Source organism: Bufo gargarizans, chromosome 1, assembly GCF_014858855.1.
Source record: "Bufo gargarizans isolate SCDJY-AF-19 chromosome 1, ASM1485885v1, whole genome shotgun sequence".
In the NCBI taxonomy this organism is placed as follows: Eukaryota; Metazoa; Chordata; class Amphibia; order Anura; family Bufonidae; genus Bufo; species Bufo gargarizans.
Window position 1 is genome coordinate 466,493,922 of NC_058080.1, and position 16,739 is coordinate 466,510,660.

General features: G+C 44.0%; 1 protein-coding gene across 1 annotated transcript; it reads left to right on the plus strand.

Moving 5' to 3' along the window:
• The first annotated feature begins 1,145 nt into the window (after positions 1-1,145).
• Positions 1,146-16,397, plus strand: NFIL3 (nuclear factor, interleukin 3 regulated). The gene is made up of 2 exons (XM_044273299.1): positions 1,146-1,308; positions 14,256-16,397. Exon 2 carries the CDS (start codon positions 14,441-14,443, stop codon positions 15,815-15,817), a length of 1,377 nt encoding a protein of 458 aa, XP_044129234.1. The 5' UTR covers positions 1,146-1,308; positions 14,256-14,440; the 3' UTR covers positions 15,818-16,397.
• Positions 16,398-16,739: the final 342 nt, after the last annotated feature.

A 16,739-nucleotide genomic window follows, 5' to 3' on the forward strand; every position in this document is an offset into this window, starting at 1 on the left:
GACAGCGCTGGGGTGCGCGGGGCGCACCCCGTGTAGGATCGGCCCTGAGGAGACATGAACACTGGGAGGTGACATGAAACCTGTGAGGAGACATGAACACTGTGAGGAGACATGAACACTGTGAGGTGACATGAAGCCTGTGAGGAGACATGAACACTGTGAGGTGACATGAACACTGTGAGGTGACATGAAGCCTGTGAGGTGACATGAACACTGTGAGGTGACATGAAGCCTGTGAGGAGACATGAACACTGTGAGGTGACATGAAGCCTGTGAGGAGACATGAACACTGTGAGGGAGACATGAACACTGTGAGGAGACATGAAGCCTGTGAGGAGACATGGAGCCTGTGAGGTGACATGAAGACTGAGGTGACATCGAGCATTTAGCTGACAGGCTCTAATGTTTAACATGTGCCCAGCCTTATGCAGATAATTGTCAGCAGTCCTGACACGTTGTGTCACCTGTAATGTAGTTAGACTAGTGACTGGACCTGTGGTCACTTCTATGGCCACAGTACTATTCTAGCTAATTACAAGAAATCATTCTGCAATGATGGGTGAAGCTCCCGAAATGGCTGTCACTACACCCTGCGTGTGGACAATCTGACTGGCCGTGCACGTTGTGCACTGCGGTAAATTGCGTTTCCATCACTCTAGAACAATGGATGAAATCAACGGACAATGAGACAAATCGTTACAGGCGGGCGGGATCCCAGCATGAGGCGATTATCACATCACGAATTGAGCAGCAGAGCATGATAGTGCCGGGAGCCGGCGCTCACTACCACGTCCCCTCCCATACTATAGTTGTACGCCGATATCCCCATTCATTTATTACCCCTAGTAAACAAAGCCCTGCCTAGTTCACCTGAGGTGTGCACGCAACGGGTTAATGTGCCGCCGCTGTCGGGCAGTTACGTAAATGCCCCTCCCTCCCTCCTCTCCCCCAGCTCTAGTTATGCAATACACAGGACAAGAGCTACACGTTCTACAGTAACACGGTGTTCACAAGCAGAGTTCTTAATGCCTTCTCCGCGCCCCGCCCCCTGTCTCCGGCGGCGCTCTCTCATTGGTCGTCGCTTACAAACGCCGGGGATGTGATTGGCTGCAGGGAGCTCCTGTTTGAGTCACTGGAAGCCTGGAAGTACACACAGAGTAACACAGAGGAGTATTGACCTACTAACACAGATCTGTGGAGCATCGGCAGCAGCGGCAGCAGGCTGGAGCTGGGACACCCCGCATAGGAGGCGCTGCTTCCCGGATAGTGCCATGTCCATGTCTACCAGGATGCTGCTGACCAACCAAGGTAAACCCTGTGCTGAGGAGCTGCCAGGTCAGGAGCCGGGCTGCACGTCCACACTGTCTGAATGGGGATGAATGTGACAGTGAGTGGCGGGGCTGCTGCGGCTATTATTCCCCAGTGACCTTTATCATACAGCCTCCAGAATGTCACATCGAGAGGAGGCTGCCCGAAGAGCTGACACTCTGCCGGGCTAGCGCACAGCTGGCGGCTCCATGGCACATGCAGATGTGTACGTGGTGCTGGAGGAGTCCGCTGGAATGAGGTGTCCTTTTGTTGTCTGGAGCCGGGGGAGGAGGGTCTCGTGGATTGCATAACCCGTGCAGAGTGATGGGAGGCTCCGCGGTCTCCTGCTGCGATCGATCGATCGCCCCGTCTGGTGCAGGGGGATCTATCAACCCAGACACCTATACATTGTGTATGTCCTGCTGTATGCTAGAGATACAATGTAACACGTGACTGTATGGACGCGTTCCTTCATGTTCACCTATATATACAATGTGAGACGTGATGATGTGGCTGTACACTGTGTGTATCTATAGAAGTGACCATATGGATGTATACCCTACTGCTCAGTCTGTATATATGGATATATACATGCTGTGTATACCCTACAAGGGATCCTGCCTAATCTATCCACCTGTATGTAACCTGCTATCTATCTGACATCTAGATTTCCCTCTCTGTAACTACCTGTCTCTATCTGCTAGCAATGACCACGGCTCCGTCCCTCATCCATCCTGCGTGTTCCTGGAAATGTGCTGTTATGTAACCTCAGCATAACAAGCTGGCAGCTCAGGCTGTGTGTGAAGGGAGCTGATGATGCGATTTTCTGAGCCGGTAACAATAGACTCCGGACGGTACGGGGGGGGTCATTCTGTGCTGCGGGCTCCTCTGCTCCAGGAGCAGACAATGGCTGTGAGCTCATGCTCCTCAGGGACTTTGTATAAAAATAACGCACGTCTATATTTGTCCCGGCGCTACGTGTGACTGCTGCGAGGGAATGGCCGCGCTCCGGCTCTCTCCGTCCAGACAATGGCCGTGCTCGGGCTAGTGGGGCTACATGCGGCGGGCGCTTGTTGTGATTGAGGGCTGAGCACGTGAATGGGAGGCGCACACTGCCGGGCTCCGCATTCCTTTGTTCTCCTGCAGGGAAGCATACAGCCGTGCCCCTGCCATGTGTTCCTCTCACCGGGGCGCTGCTGGCGGGGATAGCCTTGAACTTGAGCGGCTGTGGTGGTAATGGCGCAGTGCATGTGAGGTAAAGCACACGAGCTGCTTCTGTCAGTCCACGGCGCCGTACGCTCAGCTGTTGGAGGACTACGAGACCCATCGTGTTGTCTTCTGGTGGGCGCTTGGTGTCTTTGTTCTTAGAACTTATAAAGCAGAGAGCCCCATGTTCTACCACAGATACTCCTCATATTGGTGCCTGCTGCCAGATACAGCGCTTACACGTCCTTACCTTTCACCATAGTGTCACCGAGGGGGGAAGCTACTAGAAAGACCCGAGCCTGTGCCAGAGCCCTGACTCTCTTGTGTAACTCCATTGCATAATGCTATCTGAGCCACACCATGGCCTGGGAAGCAGCCCTTATGTATGGAATGGGTCTGTGGTGGTGTAGGTTGGCACTAATGTCATGCCACGCGTGGATTAGTACACATATTACTTACCTGCATCCTCATATACTGTCATATTCCTATACAGAGATAGAAGGGGGGGTTTGTGTTCCATAAAAAGACCCAGGTCCATCAAGTTCAACCCTTTTCTACCAATTGTCAGATTAATTATAACCCTTAATTCCATTTGCATTTTTTATATCCGCTGACATATACCTGCAGTTTCTACCTCTTGGCTGGACTGCTCTAACTGTAAAGAACCCTTTCCTGTATTGAGCTGTAAATCTCCTTTATGAACATTTATCCTGCTCAATAGGGGCAATAATTCCTCTTCCTATCCTATTGAGAAGATGGTTTAAACTCATAGCTCTGGCCGAGTGGAGTATAACCCCCACCTTATCTAGGACATGCTGGAACTGTAGTAGATGTAAGTACAATAGTCATGTTAACATCGTACTTTATAATGACAGTCGTAACCCCTCGCATAGCCGTAGCGGGTGTTGAGGTCTCAGAAGAGCCACGTGCCACTTCCAATGCTTTAGAAATTAAAGTGGTGTTCCCATCTGGGACATCAATGGCATATCACTAGGAGATACCACAAATGTCAGATAGGAGCAGAACGGGACCCCTGAAGTGAACCGAGAGCAGCTGCGCATGCGCTGCCACCCACTGTTCACCGCTATGGGAGTTCCTAACAGGCGAGCGGTGGCCACGCTTGCGCGGTGTGTTCTCCATTCACGCCATAGCGATGCGTGGTGTGCTCTCCTATACTTCAGGAAGGCACCTCTGCATCCAAGTCTTTATATTTGTACAATGACACATCACTCATGGTCCTATATGAGAACTTGCTTCCAGTGTCCTTACATTGAGGGGGAAGAGACAGGGTATGTCAGTCTGGGAGGGAGAGGCTGCATATTTGACATGACTTGTAACCTGAACCTCTTTCACATATAGGGATAGCTGTAGCCTTGTAACCTGGGGTGAGCCAGCAGGCTGTGGCCCTCGCCCCTCTCCTGCTCAGGATCACCCTGTGCTAATCAGTTTTGTAATATGATCTTGGAGACAGGATAACACTGTTTGTTTGCGCAGAGCGGGCAAGGCGGCTCAGGAGGAGGAGGAGGAGGGATGGATGCTTTGCCAGTCACGTATTCCTAATGTTTGTGTGTAGTCGTTCATTAACATTGCAATCCACAGACCAGGGAGTGATGGGAGCTCTCAGCCTCCCCCTATTTCAGGGAAAAACAACTTCATAAAACTTTCCACGCCAGAGTCAGGCGTTATGGCCTACTATTAACATTCAAACAGGTAGTTACAGGTGTGAAACATGACACCAACATCTGCAGCCGCACAGGCAACATGCTACAATCGTGGTAACAGGCCTGGTCGCCTCAATTAGACTTTACCGGATCTCACCAATTTCATTATATCTGTCCATAATCCAATATCAAACGCTGTCCCAATTTCAGCATTTTCATGTAATGTGTATGGTGACGCCAACGACACGTGTCAGGGGAGAGGAGGATCTGCAGTTAGATTTTTATATACCCAATGCTCTTGATATCAGGGAAGAAAGGCAGCACCAGAGGTGGCCGACAGTGAACTACCCCCACCCCCATCTTCAAGAAAAAGAAATGCAAGAAGTCCAGTTGCTCTGAGTTATTACTACTGATCCCCCCTAGGTGGGGTCTGGAGAGATAGCTGTTGGCTGAAGGAGTGTTGGGCCAACAGCTATCTAAGGGTAGATTCACATCACTGTTTCATTTTCTGTTCTTCTGATCCTATTTAGAGCATCAGTTATGCTCATTTTGCATCCGTTTTAGGAATTTCTGTCTGAGATCTGTTATTTTAGATGGAAGAAAAAGTCCTTTGTGGAGGAGGATGGTGTACAGCCAACTTGAGATGTCCTCCAGACGGCCCCCTGGCTGCAGCCTAGGATCTGACAGATTTCTCTTTCTATTTGTGTGTTATTGTTCCATCGGCAGATAGGTGGTGCCAGAGGTGTGTGTCAGTAGCTTCCCATACTAACAGCTATGCAAACTGACCTTATGAACAAGCTGTATCTGCGAAGGAGATTTTGCCGTCTGAAGCTGTTGGTACAAGTACTAAGCTTAGATGGGCAGGTCAAGCTTTGTAAACTGTAGTTTGTAGTAGCTGATGAAAGTAAAAAGCACAGCAAGAGTGGAATTACCTTCTCCACTTGTAGAACTGGTTTGGAGAATCCTGTTATGAGGTCATTTTAGTACTCTTTGTCTTGCCAATGCTAGAGAGCTGCCAGGCATCACACGCAATAGACTTAATGTTTCCTTGTGGAGCGTCTTACTTTTAATTACTTATATGATATAAGATGATGAATGTTATGTGCTCCCAACCAACATATCAAGGGTTAATTGTGCCAGCTGCAGCAGAATGTACTCAAACATTGCCTAATAGGAACCTATTACTAACATTGTAAATGTCATTATCTGTCCTTGTGACAGGGACAACGCTTTCACACAATTATCCTCTTTTAGGACAACTTTCTTTCCAAGCTTTTTTTACTTCTCAGTTCACGTGGCCTTATCAGGCTTTTTCGAGTAGCATTTTTATGACACCATTTCATTTACCACATCTTGTATGGAAAAACAAGTGGGGCGAAAAAGATTAAAAAAAACGCATTTCTTCTATTGTTTTTTGGATATAGCTTTCACTATGCACTAAAAATGACATGGTTTTCCTTATTCTGCTATGATTATGGCGATACGAGATTATTATTCTGCAATATGGTCCAGAATAGGACATGTACTGTAATGTGTGGAACAGCCACACGGATCCACAAAAGATACAGGTATGTGCATGGCCCCATAGAAATGAATGGGTCTGTGTGCTATCCGGAAATATTGTGGCTGTCACACGGATGAAAACTATAACCGTGAGGCCTCTTGCACACAAACTTATTTTTTGCCGCTTACGTTCCGTTTTTTTTGCATTCTGTATACGAACCGTATATGGAACAATTTATTTCAATGGATCCATAAAAAGAACAGAAGGTACTCTGTATGCCTTCCATTTTTCCATTCCATTCAAAAATAGAATATGTCCTATTATTGTCCGCTTAACGGACAAGTAAAGTACTGTTCTATCAGGGGCTAGCTGTTCCGCAAAAAACGTAATGCACACGGACGTCATCTGTATTTTTTTCGGATCTGTTTTTTGCAGACCTCAAAATACTGAGGAGCGCATGGCATTATACTGATTTATAATGCTGTGTGTCTCTGCTTGACCTTACTGATACAGGATCATAGTGACATAAAGCTGTCACTATGATCCTGTATCAGTAAGGTCAAGCAGAGACACACAGCATTATAAATCAGTATAATGCCGAGCGCTCCTCAAGACCAGCAGTGTCCAGAACGGAGGATTAGAGTGTGGTTCCCTCACTGGACACGCTTGTGTGAAAGGGAGCTAACAGTAATGCAGGGAATCCCTCATTTTCCCTAATATTTTAGTGAAAGTCCCTTAAAACTACAGGTAAGCCATTTGAGCTAGTAAACAAGCATGTTCATTCACCTCTGTGTTTTAACCATATAAAAGTCTATTAACTTGTATGATGACCTCATTAGATGGTTAGATAAGGAGCTCAGAAATGGACAACTCCCAACATGTACCACACAGCAAAGTCCATTCAGTAAGAGGTTAGGTAAACGTGCTAATCCTACACGTAGCGGTGAACACGCAGCCAGTGTCATTATATCATCTGCTGTTATGGAACAGAGTGCAGTTTATGTAAGACTGCTCTGTGTCCTGTCTGGGACTGTAAATCGTACAGATGAAAGTCGCTCTGCACCAGTTACATCTGAGAGGTTTGAGGTTTTTATGTACTCGCTGCTTATAGAAATGACTCCTCACACGTCATGTCTGCTCCGTTACATGTACATAAATTAATTGTCATGGCATGGTGTCTTGCAGTACTAGAGTGCAATAGTTGTGCATTATTACCAGTAGACTGAACACATAATGTGCACCTTCATTAGCTACCAGTCATACATCTACATGTGTTGTCAATGGTGAGAGGGGAGAAGCTCCTGCCGGACACCCGATGGCGGCTTACCTTCAGAGAGAACAAAAGCTTGGGGAGAAATGATTCATTCATTCCTCCAATCCTTCTCTCCCCTGACATCATCTGTTAGTGGAGAGTCGAAGCACCTTATATATACTGGTTTATCACCCGGTCACTCCAAAAATGGCGGGTTTGACCCACAGTACACTAAACATGCAAGATGGCTTGTAGTACATACCAGGTTCTTATCATTACATTTATTCATTTGTAAGGGTACATATACTCTTTGTAGGCATGTTTTCAGGGCATTTTCTGCAGAAATTAGATACTTTGGAGAGATCTATTAAAACTGCTGCAAAAGAAAAGTGGAGCAGCTACCTTTAAATTCCTCAAAGGAAGGAATCAAAAGTGGAACAGGTGTCAACAAGACGTCTTTCCATACTGTATAAGAACAACATGCTCTTCTCATCGTGTTGTCTCTTTGTTACACAATCTCCGAGATGAGCTACGATTGCCTTCTTTGTGGTTTTGTGGATTTTTGCCCACATAATCTGTTGCAGCAGTTAGCAGTAAAACAACAGGAACCTTCCAAACTGCATCTCCCTGCTGTGCTAAGTCCAAAGGAGAATTTCCCAAGTGCCACTTTTGCCATACCTTATCCAGGCAGCTCCTGTATATTGTATGCATATTACTGTCCTTTGTGGGCCTGCTAATTCAGAGGCTCCGAGATGAAACTAAATGCAAGTATCACTGATAGAAATGCCATTAGAGGGTTTGAGCCGCTCTTACTGTCGTGACCACATCTGAAGATGGATTAGGACCTCTTTTCTGTGGAATCCATGCACTCAGTGATCAGCATCATTCAGCCCAGATAAACGCCATGCATACAAAGACATGCACTGTGTGTGATGGGTTGGTACAGATAGAGGGGATCTGGAATGCACTTGATATGTACATCCGTTTTCATAGCTATCATTGCCATGTCCAGAATGTTACACTTTTCAGAAACTGTTTTATGTTATCAAAATATAGGCTACCAAAAAGCATTATAATTTATGTTCCTATTATCTGGCATGTCATTGTACAGTATGTGAAGAGCTCTTCACTGACCTCATACATAGTATGTTGTTATTTCCGAGCCAAGATACCCAAAAGTGCAAATTGTCACCACATGCTAAAATGATAGGAACAGTTGTACCCTAATGTGAGATGGAAGAATTGCCTGCGTGTTCAAAGGATGGGTGGAACCACACACATTTCTTCTTAGAAGGTCCCCCACCCACTGTATTGTGTATGAAAATCCAAGGCCCACTTCTTTTTGCAATTAAGAAGTGAAGTTGTTTTTTGAAATCACATCTTGTAACCAAAAAGGTCTGTTAGACGGCATTATCTTTCCAGGACACATAAAAAAATGTTTACCCAGATAACATGAGAAGGACGATATGAACTTTATCAAGTTGTATCTGGTATGTATGATGAGAACAGGGTATGCGAGGACGCTGTCGCTGGGAAGGATTGAAGGATAATGCAAACTAACAGACCATCGTAGTCACAAGATGTGATTTAATAAACTTCACTTATGAATTGCAAAAAGTAGTGTGCCTTGTAATTTTATACACTGCATGTGTCTGATGCCATAGAATTGGAGACAGAAAGCAATGATAATGTCTGCGGAATATGTCAGTGCTATATAAGTGAGTAAAATAAATGATTGCTTCCGTGATTGGACATACACATGGCACAAGCTAGCAGTCGTCTGGTTGCAAAACTCAGCCTAAAGTACAATAGGGGCAGCATGCCACATTCCAGACTTACAATTCAGTAGGCATGTTGAGGACATCTTTCAGAATTAAGACAGCGGCAGCTGATGTGCAGTTTAATAAGCTTAAGGCTTCATGCACACGACGGTATGTATTTTGCAGTCCGCAAACTGCAAATCCACAAAATACGGATACCACCTGTCCGCATTTTTTCGCTGATCTGTTGACCAATGGGTCTGGGGTCTGCATTTTATGGACCAGAATAGGACATGTTCTATAATTTGTGGGACCAACATATGGATGCCGAGAACACAAGTCTGTCATTCGCAGATCCACAAAATTCAGATACCGTCTATGTGCTGTCCGCATTTTTTTATATATTTTTTCAGATCCATATGAGTCGGTGGTCCACATTTTGCAGACTAGAATAGGGCTTTTTCTATAATATGTGGAATGGACACACAGACGTATACAGCACATGGACGTCATCCGCATAATATGGATACCGTCCAGACCCGTTGACTTGCGGACCAGAATAGGACATGCTCTATATTTTGCGGAACAGATGGATGCCGTCCATTGCACAAATTAAAGAACATGTTCTATTCTGCAGACCCTGCCTGGACCCATTGTTCCGCTTGTCCTGGACACATACTGTATCCATATTTTGCAGATCCACGGTTTACAAAACGCAAAATACATATAGTTGAGTGCATGAGATTTTGGGGGGGATTTATCGAACCAGTGTAAAGTAGAACTGGCTTAGCTCCCCAAAGCAACCAATCAGATTTCACCTTTAATTTTTCACAGCTCCTTTGGAAAATGAAAGGTGGAATATGATTGGTTGCTATGGGCAACTAAGCCAGTTCTACTTTACACCAATTTGATAAATCTCCCCCTTTAAGTCTCAAAATAGATTTTATAAATAGACTGGCACACTATGTCTGGTAGCAAGTAAAGAACAAGCGGGTAGTATTAAAGAAAGTATTATTTTATTCTCCCTATTATAAAAATGTAGATAAGAGATCAAAAAGACAGAGCAGAGGATCAAGGACAAAAAACAGTAAAAATAAGGTAGGAGAAAAAATAAAGAAAATGGTAAATATAAAATGTACATTATAAGGTGACTCTGATATGAGAATATCTAGAGATAAGACTGTGGCCACAAAGGGGGGTAATAGTCACAAGGAAAAGTGGTTTAGCCAAAAGTTAGTGGCTGTAAAAATTCCTTCTGGGAATATCAAGTCTCAAAATAGCTTAGTATATTAGCCAATAATCAAGAATAAAAATATATATAAGGCTACTTTCACACTAGCGTTCGATCGGATCCGTTCTGAACGGATCCGCTCATAATAATGCAGACGGAGGCTCCGTTCAGAACGGATCCGTCTGCATTAAAATGGCAAAAAAAAGCTGTGTGAAAATAGCCTCGGACGGATCCGTCCAGACTTTCAATGTAAAGTCAATTGGGGACGGATCCGCTTGAAGATTGAGCCATATTGTGGCATCTTCAAACTGATCCGTCCCCATTGACTTACATTGTAAGTCTGGACGGATCCGCACGGCCAGGCGGACACCCGAACGCTGCAAGCAGCGTTCAGCTGTCCGCTTGTCCGTGCGGAGGCGAGCGGAGCGGAGGCTGAACGCCGCCAGACTGATGCAGTCTGAGCGGATCCGCTCCATTCAGACTGCATCAGGGCTGGACGGCTGCGTTCGGGTCCACTCGTGAGCCCCTTCAAACGGAGCTCACGAGCGGACACCCGAACGCTAGTGTGAAAGCAGCCTAAAAAAGCTGACCATTTCTCCTATATAAGTAGTGCTTGTCAGGTAAAACTTTCCGTGCTCCCATGAGAACTCTTTGACAGATATGGCTTTTTATATGCAAATTAACGTATGTCAGCCAACCTACAGACTGCTCCAACAGAAAAAGTGACCAATTTGTAGATATCGGGGTTACTCTTCATTTTGGAGGCGTCTCGGTTTGGCTGACTTGAGCCAATCTGAATACTCCCCCCCTTTCCCATGAAGCCTTGCTTGAAAATAAGCCCTACACTTATTGAGAACCAATAACCCCCTTAATCTAGATTTTCCCATTAAATCCATCTATACACAAGTAGATGTCTCATGGTCAAGAAATTATTTGCCATCTTTCGAACCTTACTTTGTGGAGCAGCAGGGGTCCATTTGGCCCTGTTTAGGGTCAACGTAACTTTTGAGCTTATAGTATGTAGCTGTGGACAATTAGGCAATACACATAGTTGGATTCAGACTACATAAACCATATTAAAAGGCCATTCACTACATCACCTACGGTATTATTCTTTGAGGGAATTGTGATTTGACAGTGGCCGAGTTTACACCCACACATTTTGTAATATTGTTGTCTTCATTTTTACAAAAAAAAGCTAAATCCATTTCTTCATTTGTGCAGAACGGTTCTATTAATGATTTCTATGCCTGTCTTCAAGTCGTTCTATCCCAAGGAGAGAGAGAAAATTAGATTAATGAGCCATTGTAAATGAGTGAAACGCTAACCTTGCTGGCTGTCTTTGTGTACTTTGGCATCGTTCTCACTGAGCATTAGCTGGCTAGAGATATATTTATGTGAACAGTTGTTCTTTTACTATTTTTGATTCACTGAAAACCTAACAAACCATGGTGAGTAAGTCGCAAAAACAGAAGCAACATTTTTCTGCCAAGCATAGTCACAGTCAGCAAGTCATCCATTTCACATACTCTAATCGCTTCTTGTATGAATTGCCTGTACACGGAAATCATGTGATGGCTGTTTGGTATGTTTTAATTAGCAGTGATAAAATTAGGTACTGGACATGAATCACCCGTTTTATGCATTTAGCTGCTTTCTCCAATGACTACCGTCTATGATAAACTATGCCTTTAGCGTCATTTCCCTTTCAGAAAGTCATAGCGAGCAGCAGCTCTGTAGCCTAAGGCCTCATGCACACGACCGTTGTTCTGGACCGCATCTGAGCCACAGTTTTTGCGGCTCGGGAGCGGACCCATTCACTTCAATGGGGCCACAAAAAATGCTGACAGCACTCTGTGTGCTGTCCGCATCCGTTGCTCCTTTACATACCCCCCGCAAAAAAAAATATAACATGTCCTATTCTTGTCTGTTTTGCGGACAAGAATAGGCATTTCTACAATGGGCCGCCTGTTCCGCAAATTGCGAAAGGCACACGGGCGGCTTCCGTTTTTTGCGGACCGCAAAAAAACGGAATGGTCGTGTACATGAGGCCTTAGAGCATGGATGTCAAACTCATGGCCCTCCAGATGTTGCAAAACTACAACTCCCATCATTCCCTGATAGCTTTAGTATGCCTAGGCATGATGGGAGTTGTCGTTTTGCAACAGCTGGAGGGCCACGGGTTTGACATCCCTGCCTTAGAGTAATGAGCACTGAGAAGGGATGCTTAGTGGCACCAAACTGGACAAGGGCTACTGGTGACACATCTATTTTTAGTCTATATGTGTAAAAGATAATTGCAAGTTTCCTGCTACATTTCATTTTTTTTGCATTATTTAAGATTTCCCACAAGATAGATGTACACTGGTTGTTGTCCTTTGCAGCGCTGGTTTTGTATAAATTTCATATGACATTGTAAAGACACATTCTCATGCTGAATGTCCAAATAAGCTATAATAGGTACAACATATGCCAGAAGTGTCAATTACACCTTTCAATACCACAAGGAATACAGATAATTTTTCACTGTGGGAGTTAATGGGCAGCACATGTATTTTTGTGGAGCCTGGTTGCATACGTCACATCTATATGTTTGTGATGTGGTGAACACTGCGTTGCTGAGTTGTAAAGTTTATTGCTGTGAAGTACAGTCTGGGGCAGACTGGGAACTTAAAGTGGCCCTGGAAAAAACGAAAAGTGGACCCATGTTGTCGGCTGGTCCAAATTCACAGAAGGCCGAGCAACACAAGTTGGCAGGGACAACCGAGGTGGGTGCGGCCAGCAATACCATGGTGCAGCACAAAATACCGCCCCAGCATAACCAAATACCTCTGTGCAGCATAACATACTACAGTTTCAATGTACTGAGGACATTGATACAGTCGTATTCAGAATGGACCTGCGGCTATCGGCAAGGTACATAGGTACCTGATGCTCTTAGCATTAATTAATGCTGAGAGCATCAGATCATTATGTAGCTGAACACGGCCCATGAGGAGGACTCAGGCGGCCCTCTGGGCATCAGCCCACCGGGAAATTTCCCTGTAGGGTTTATGGCCTGTCCGCCCCTGAGTACAGTACATAATTTGACATTGTTGTACATTTCTGAAAGCAGTCCCCCAATACTATATATTTTATTGTAGTTTTGAATATATTGGCTTAAGTGGTATATTGGGGGAGATTTATCATCTCTCTTGTGCGAGAAAAGTCGCTTTACAAAGTTGCAACCTGTATGTTTGTCGTAAGCGCCTCTTTTTACGCGGCCTTCGCCACTTTTCCAAAAAGACGAGGCCAACAGCTGAGACAGATTTATCTTGATTTACGCCAGTTTTCTGGTGCAAATGAAGCCAGAAATCTATTTTCTGTTTAGCCGCACAGACTGCCGGAGGATGCTCCTGTGCCTCATCATTAATAAGGCACAGCCTCTGGCAGCACAGGGGATATCAAGACCAGACTCCCCCCTAAAAACAGGTTCTGTGAAGCTGCATCGAACAACACACATTGAATTATTGTCAGCCATGCCTGATCATTTTGGTGGGTTGGCTGATTACCTAATGTGCATGTTGGCCTCCCAACTCTCATTCCACAAACTAAAAAACTTGGAATTTCCCAATTCTTTTGTTCTAGCAGGAGATCAGCCTCCGCCAGAGCTGCCTGGAAGTGGCATTCTCCACTCTTGCCATTCAAAACACATGCTTGGTCGGCCATACTGTGCATGCATGTGTATGAGGGAGTCAGGAAAAATAGTTGTCAGCCAAATGAGCATTTTTTACTGTAGACTTGCTTTACTAAATTAATTTGCAAGCCGGTATGTGTTAACATATGATGTATATGTTTAGTGTTTTTTTGGGATTATATATATCTAGTTTTTCAGGGGCTTTTTTCTACTTCATTCAAGTTCACTTTTTCCACTTCTCTTTGAATATCAAGTACCAATTAATCATTCCACGCACTGTTTGTTCCTTCTGCTCTTTACATCCTCAGACAGAAGGCGTGCAGTGTCTCAAGCTCCCCAGAACTAATGTAAGCCAAGTAAATCTCTGCTTATAAGAGCATATTGGTGCACCTGATCATTGTTCTCTACGAACCGCAAACATGCCCTGTATGATCTAGTCTGTAAAATTGCAGAAGTGTTTGTGATTGTGGTTGCAATAGCAAACCAACACTTCTGTAGCTCTAGTGGAAACTTCTTCCGTACAAGAGGGACTTTTAGCTCAAGTCATAGATTAATATTGCAAAATACTGACGTAGTATTTTCTGTCTAAATATGACATTTACTCATCTTTTTCTTCCATTTCCATGTTTTAAAATCAATGTGTTCTCTTTTTTGCAGGTGGCATGGCATATTGTGGGTAGACTGCAAAGATGGTCACAGACTCCAAGCTTGAACTCCTGGGAATAAATATTTATAGCAGATGGAATTTCCTATAATTACGATATTAATGTTCACACGGTTTAAGGAACGCTGTCAGAAAGTCTCCAGCAACCGTGGACTGTTCCCAATGCCACTTGGCGCTGATGCAGCTAAGGAAAATGCCTACCATTAAAAAAGAGGAATGTGCTGATACAAGAAATAGTATGGAGAACATCCTTGTGCTTAATCCTAGTGTGCCCGACATGTCTGAATCAATGGACTCCAGTAATGACATGTTGTATAATGAAGGGTCGGTTTCAAAAAACAAGTCCTCCTCCTGTCGCAGGAAAAGGGAATTTATACCTGATGAAAAGAAAGATGCCATGTACTGGGAAAAAAGAAGGAAAAACAATGAGGCCGCAAAGCGATCGCGTGAAAAACGTAGACTAAATGATATGGTTCTAGAAAATAAACTGATTGCATTAGGGGAGGAAAATTCTAATCTGAAAACAGAACTGCTCTCCCTAAAACTTAAATTTGGATTGATAAGTTCTGCTTCCTATGCCCAAGAGATACAAAAAGTTACCACTGCCACAGCTGTGTATTTTCAGGAATATGCGGCTGCTAAATCAAATGCTGCGATATCTTTCTCAGGAGAACATGAACATCCTTTAATGGGCAGTAGCTGTATCTCTGTAATCAAGCACTCCCCTCAGAGCTCTATCTCTGACGTATCTGAGGTATCATCTGGAGAACTTGTCCATCCAACCCCTACCCAAAACACCTGCTTGAACTTTCAAAGGGTAAAGCAGGAACCCCTGGAAATCGAGAACTTTGCTCGGGAACCTAGAGAAGAAAATCCCTCCTATGCATCATCTATCTATCGGAACTATATTGGAAGTACATTTCCTGGGTACTCACATTCTCCCCCACTTTTGCAAATTAACAGTTCCTCCAGCAACTCACCGAGAACATCGGAGGCTGATGAGGGAGTGGTGGGAAAGACTTCTGATGGGGAGGATGAACAACAAGTTCCTAAGGGTCCTATCCATTCCCCTGTTGAACTGAAAACTGGTCATACAACAGTTATTAAAGTCCCAGAGGTGAACTCCTCTGCACTGCCTCATAAACTGCGAATTAAGTCAAAAGCAATGCAGGTAAAAATGGAAACACTGGAGAACGAGTTTGATGCCACACAAAAACTCCCACTGCCAATTGACATGTCCTCAAAAAGGCACTTTCCTCTGGAAAAACATAGTAGTGAACCTCTGGTACATTCTTCGTTGTCCCCCTTGTCAGTTCAAGTGACTAATATCCCAGACTGGCCTATACAATCAGGACAATGGCATCATAAGGAACTTGATAAAATCCCAAACCTTTGCAAATCATCTGTAATTGCCGGAATGTCAGACAATGTCTACAAAGCTTCTGAGCCAGAGAACTTGTATTTAAAACGAGGTATCGCAAATTTATCTGCTGATGTGGCCACACTTAAGAGACTTATAGTAGCTCAAGAAATCTGCACTTCAGATTCCAGCTAAATTACTACTGAAATGATTTCAGATTCTTAATGTAAAGGGTGTCGTTTGCAGTAAATGAGTATGTTTTGTAAGATGCTGATTTTCACTGGAATCGTGACGTCATTTCACTGTTTTGTTCCTGTAATGATGTCTACTAAATATTGTCTTTTCCTGTGCACAATATTCTGAAGACTATTTTGTGGTTCTATGATCACTATGCCTTGTGTACAGTTACGTAGCTATTGCAAGGTTGTAAATATCGGAAACATTATTTTTGCTGGTCTGTTCTAAACTGTGCAAGTTACCAGTTATAATAAAGTATTGGTGACAACGAAGGAACATTGGTCTAAATCAAGTCGCAATTAGAAAGTAATGTGTTTTAAATATGTACTAGTGTAAAAATGGAAAATGTGTACAATGTACCGTATTTATGTAGTTATGGGTAATATGTGTATGTGGCCCAAAATTGACCTTTGCAACGGTGAAACAATAAGATTGACCAGCTGAAGACCTGATTGTAAAAGGTGACATTGTTATGCTTATTTTATCTTTTTATACATCTGCCCTAATAGGGCTCCTCAATAAAGTGAAGGGAAAACAACCTGATATGATTATATTTTAATATAAGGCTTTAGCAGTATTCACCTTATTATTACGAGAACATGATTGCTTGTATGCACCCCACATCTCCATTCCCTGTTTGCCCTCCCCCAAAAACAGGAATGGATGGCACTAAAGGGTAGGTTGCTATGAAAGGCCTTTTTATATTCTGGCAGATTGTCACTTATCAGTAAACAGTTGATTTCATGCTTAAAGGGTCTATCCCATGATCAATGTGAAGAAATGAAAATCAGATATTATGTAGTAAATGGCAATCTATTTCTAACAAACTTACAACCAGCCCTGTACCTCACATGGGTCCAGGGATATCCACATTCACTGC

Excerpts from the sequence above, each read along its gene's own strand:
- NFIL3 (XM_044273299.1), top strand. The coding sequence starts at position 14,441 with ATGCAGCTAAGGAAAATGCCTACCATTAAAAAAGAGGAATGTGCTGAT.